The sequence below is a fragment of the Rhipicephalus sanguineus genome, chromosome 3 (assembly GCF_013339695.2).
Source record: "Rhipicephalus sanguineus isolate Rsan-2018 chromosome 3, BIME_Rsan_1.4, whole genome shotgun sequence".
Taxonomy (NCBI): domain Eukaryota; kingdom Metazoa; phylum Arthropoda; class Arachnida; order Ixodida; family Ixodidae; genus Rhipicephalus; species Rhipicephalus sanguineus.
The window spans coordinates 107,823,996-107,829,527 of record NC_051178.1 but is presented as its reverse complement, the minus strand read 5'-3'; the positions used below and the strand labels follow the sequence as shown (position 1 = coordinate 107,829,527).

Sequence of the window (5,532 nt, the reverse complement as noted above, 5' to 3'; positions counted from 1 at the left end):
GAACCATCATCCCCATTGATGCACGTGATGATATGGTGCACTGAGGTCACAGTGGCCGCCATGTTCGCGTACTATAGTCGAGTTCAACCTTACAAGGCAGCGGCATTTTCCCCCTCGAAAGCGAATGATTATGAGCCTGTACCGATGGCCACACACTCAAGACTGACGTCATGAACTGGACGGCCATTGATTTTTCCTTCTGGCTCACGAGTGGGATTATTTCTGCAGTCGCGGAGGCATTCGGCGGTCGCGCTTTGTTTATCTGGTCGGGTCCTTTGCTGTCTTCCTAAGTTGTCTTCGAGTTTAGCGTGGTGACACGCGGCTACCGTGACGTCGCGTGCGACGTCACAGAACCAGCTTCTCTGAGATCATTGAGACGTCAGGTAAATGCCGCGAGACACCATACGGGGTGCAGTTGGAATTGCATCGCGAGCTGCTATGCGCTGACACGTCGACGTTGCGTATTGTGGAAACAGTCAGAGAAGCTTGGGCGCAGCGCTAAGCTATGCGTTCATTGTGTCCATCGCGCGAAGTTTACAAAGTTTCTATAAATGTTCTCGACACAGTAGAAATTCATGGTTCTTCGCATCGTCCTCTCTGCAGGTATTCTTCACACTCACTCATTCTTTCTAATGCCGCTATGTTGCCACGCCGTGTTTATTGCCTCTGCAGGGGAACAATTCCATCCTGTTTGTGCTCGTCCGCTCATATTCATTTTCTCTTCATGTTTGTTCATTTCTTAACGCTGAAAGTAGGTGAGCATACTCGGACCAACTAGCAAAGCTTAGTTCTTTAACCAAAGACTCACATGGTTTGTCTTCCCGCATATTCATCGAAGCGCGGCTCCTTTTACTTTTTTTTTCAGTTCATCGTTGTGAAATTTGATCACACACAGGCGCAGATTACGTATCACATTTTCGAGTGCTTCCCCAATGAAGGTATTCAACACTGGCTTTTTTATCAGTCAGAAATTTTGTATTTTGACTACGACTAGCTGTTTTCGCCTTTAAAGAGATGTTCTACGCGGACGCACACCCGTAATCTTCTGTTCAGAGCGACAGTCGGATCATAAACACGTTGTCAAGACGTTTATTAGGAATATTAGGAAGGTAGGAATAATTTACCCCAAGCACAAGAGACAGCAATCGAGGTACAAACACATGAACAACAGTAACCGAAATTTTCTTCTTCATAAGACGTAAGTGCCTCAATAAAAAATATGGAATCGCAGATGTTTGCCCACTGTTCTTCTGGGAAACTTGAGAAGCAGCGCAAAGACAGGACGAAGGAAAGTGACACATGGACGGGCGCTGACTGCCAACTGAAATTTTATTTATTGACGAAACCAAGAATAAGTAGATAGACGAAAGAGTGGAAAAATCGATAGGGTTACAAGGTTTTTGTCACGTGCGTGACGTCAAATAGCTGATTTCTTTTACTAGCAATTCGAGTGACGGAACGCTTATACATCGATCACCCCTTTGGTGAATGACATAAGATAAGTTGCTGCTGGCAGGTACCGAACCTGTCGCAGGTTCAGTCCCTGCCAGCGGCAAGTGATCTTTTCGTCCACTTTACTTTCTTCACATTTACATCATAATTACTACAAAACACAACATCCCCTATATTTTCCTTGGCTTTCTTGTCCCTTACTTCTAAATAATGTTGTGTCTAGCAAGGAAAAAACGAGCCCTTAAAATTGCCCTTCCTTCGTTCATTCATAGCGAGGGTCTCGTTCTGGCAGACTGAATGCCTTTAAGGTAGTATACGAGGGATTATTGGTCAGTTGCCATCTCGTAAATTGATCACATGCTTTGTTACGTCAGCAGGCAGAAAAAACGAGTGTTCCACACTCGCCGTCATGGCTACTAGCAATGCTTACTAACACTATCAAGTTTAAAATGCCCATACATACCCCACAAGGTGGACGGGAGGAAGACCGCCGCTGTAGCTCAGTTGATAGTGCGTCGGACGCGTTTTTCGGAGGTCGCAGGTTCAGTCCCTGCCAGCGGCAAGTTATCTTCTGGTCCACTTTACTTTCTTCACATTTACATCATAATTACTACGAAATAACCTCCCCTATAATTTCCTTGGCTTTTTTGTCCGTTATTTTTAATCAATAATGTGCCTAGCGAAGAAAAAAGCGAACCCTTAAAATTACCCTTCCTTCGTTGATTCTTAACGTGATGTCCTATTGGTTGAACTACATGGGCAGTCACACACTTTCGTGCTGATAAGCTTAGGGGTTTTCTTATCGTTGGGGTTTACTTCCCAAAACATGTATATGATGATGAGAGACAATGTAGTGGGGGGCTCTGGAAATGTCGGGCACCTGGGATATTTTAACCCGCACATAAATCGAAGGAGACGGGCATCAAGCATTCTGTCTTCATCGATATAGGGACGCCACGGCAGGGGTTAGATCCCCCGACCTTTGGGTAAGCAGTCGAACACCATAAACACTAGTCCATCGCGACGGGTGGTATACCGACACGTGCATCAGTCACTTAATAGAATGCACATAAACTACGAAAGGCGAAATGTTTGGGTAGACTGCGCTAACACATGAGAATAAGCTGCCCTCTGAGGACGTGAATGATGTTCACACATATGCGAAGATGTTGCGGCTAGCAGACGACGCTATAAGCCATCCACACTACGGAGTTTCATCCACTCTCAACTAGGTGCCGATTGTATTTGATCTCGAGACCAATAGCGTCCGTATGCCTTTGAGTCAGGGCAATTGCAATAGTGCACGCGAATTCTGCAAGGACGGTATAAAAAAAAAACATTTTATTCGCAGATGTTCTCACGCACGCACGCACGCACACACGCACGCACGCACGCACGCACGCACACACACACACACGCACACACACACACACACACACACACACACACACACACACACACACACACACACACACACACACACACACACACACACACACACACACACACAGGCGTGCGTGGATGGACGGCACTGCTTTACTTCATCCGTGTTGTTCGTGTGCTTTGTACACCAAGGTGAATGCATGCCAACTATCCCAAACACTCATTTTGGAAACAATGAATCTCAAGTGTCTTTTTTTTCTATGTGTATATTAGCTATTAGGCTACTCTAAATGGCGCAGACATGTTAATATAACACAGCCACATATCGAATACCTTCCGCTAGGGGATTTCCACTTATCAGCACAACACTCACGACGTGTACAAAGAACAGGGGTTTTCACGAACCATAGCACGCTTAGGCCCCCAAAGGCGATTTGGTTGAACGATACACCCATACGGAAATGAAAGGATTTCTTCTGTAACCAAAACGGAGTTACACCCCAATTTTCCTACTTGTCTGTTTGGGAATAGGGTGATTGTAATTGCTCGAATTATCCTTAAGGGTGCAAATTGATGTAATACGTAAAATGACCCCCCCCTTTAGGTGTTTTTCATGAAAAACAACACTTCTTGAATGGACGAAACAATCAAAGCAACAAATGATAAAAAGTATAGAGGTATAACATAGAGAAATAGCTTGAACATTTGCAAAGGTGTGTCGCCCGTTGAGCAGTCGGTAAGCGTGATATATAGGTGATTCTGTTCAGAAATAAGAAGTGGGGTTTGGTGTGCACGATAACTGCCTCTCGAAGAGGACACCTCAACCGGTACACACACGGGGAAAGAGGATGAAAAGGAGAGAGAGAGGAGGAAAGACACAAAAGGAGAGCTTGCGGGAAGGTAGGTGGCATGTTGGGTTTAAAGCCGCTCGCCGAGGCCGGCAGCGTCGATGAAGGAGAGAAGGGCGGCAAGGGCATTACGGCGACGATCGCTGCAGCCGGTGGGAAAGAGGATGTCCTCGAGGGTCTCACAGGGCAGGCCGAGAAGGCGGTAGCGGGTGGCTAGCTGCTTCCTTGCACAGGCAGATGTGGGGCACTCGCACAGCAGGTGAAAAAGTGTTTCAACAGCGCCGCAGTCGATGCAAGCTGACGAAGGAGCTCCCCGCAGCCGCTGTTTTCGTTCCCCCGTCCATGCTGAGCCAGTCCGCAGGGAAAAGAGGAGGGCGCGCTCTCGCCGGGAGAAGCCAGCCATGGGGAGAAGAGGAGGGGGGCGTCCATCGGCGACCCGCTCGTCTGGGTGGTCGCGCTGTAATTCTCGAAAATTACATCGCGCGGAATCGAAAGAGTTGGCGTATGGTGTCAATGGGGTCGCGGAGGAATGCGCCTGTTTAACCAGATCGTCGGCAGCCTCATTTCCCGCGATGCCAACATGGGAGGGAAGCCACTGGAGTACAACATCACAGCCATGCTCCTGAACCGACCGCAGGCTGTGCGCAACACGCTGTGAAAGTGGCGAGCCGGGTTCCTCCTTCATGAGTTGTCGCAGAGCTGACCTTGAGTCACAATAAATCGCAGCGTTCTTGATGGTAGATGTCTTACGAAGGAGGTCAGCAGCCAGCTGCAAGCCAACGAGTTCTGCGGTAGTCGAGGAGGCACAGAAGCTGAGGCGGCACTGCAGGGCTTTGCCGAGCTCAGGGGCAATGCAGGCGGCCGCAGCTGAGCGGTCTCGTAGCACAGAGCCATCTGAATAGACTTGTGTTCTTCCGGCTAGGTCGTCGTGCATCCTGGCCGCAGCCTCCTGAGCGATGGCACTGTGTGGTGTGTTGCGCTTTGAACATATGCCCGGCAGTTCAGAGTAAACACAGAGGGGCGCTCGCCGGTGTGCAGAAATGGCAGGCACTGTGGAAAGAGTGTCTCGAAGCATAGAAAACATCAGCGGCGGCTGGGATTCTGTAGCGACTTATTTATGAAAAAAGCCAGCCGAATTTACGCTAAGAATTCTGTCGACGAGCATTGCATCTGGGAGCCTTCGAACGCAAACGATGCATATGCCTGAGTGCTCGCAAATTATGCGTCAACACCCGATGGCCATATGGAGAGAGATCTTAGCTCTCTCAAACTCTAAGGGATCAATTATGAGAACTTTGACTCTTGGAAATTAAACGTACGTATTAGCATGGAAGTACTTGCTGTACCCTTGATAATGTTACAAGAAAACGTATATTTACAAATATATACAAGCAGAAATAGACGCTGAGACAATGGCGGACCGGAGCCTGTCCTTTCAGCACTTCGTTGTTGTCCCCCTTTCAGAGTGGGTCCCACTACCACCTTGAGCCACTGGCCCACTGCTACCTTGTGACACTACCCCGCGGCGTAAAAGCGCCGACCCGGCGCTGGTCACGGAAGTAGTGAGGTGGACGGCACATATGGTTTCAGTCTTGCGACGTGCACAACAGTGGATGGCGTTGGCGTTGACTGCACTGAATCGGCGACTCGCTGTATTTCATATGTGAGGTCAGTGACCTTCCGCAGGACTTTGTATGGTCCGTCATAGCGAAATAACAACTTTTCTGAGAGACCGATGCGACGACATGGGGTCCACAATAGGACAAGGGAACCGGGTTCATAAGAGACATCTCGGTGTCGGCGATCATACAGGTCTTTTTGAGAGGCCTGAGATGCTGTGAGGCGCTCT

General features: G+C 48.5%; 1 protein-coding gene across 1 annotated transcript; it reads right to left on the bottom strand.

Moving 5' to 3' along the window:
• Positions 1-3,753: 3,753 nt before the first annotated feature.
• LOC119385740 (uncharacterized) lies at positions 3,754-4,758 on the bottom strand. The gene has a single exon (XM_037653126.1). It carries the CDS (start codon positions 4,756-4,758, stop codon positions 3,754-3,756), a length of 1,005 nt encoding a protein of 334 aa, XP_037509054.1.
• Positions 4,759-5,532: the final 774 nt, after the last annotated feature.

Excerpts from the sequence above, each read along its gene's own strand:
- LOC119385740 (XM_037653126.1), bottom strand. The coding sequence starts at position 4,758 with ATGCTTCGAGACACTCTTTCCACAGTGCCTGCCATTTCTGCACACCGG.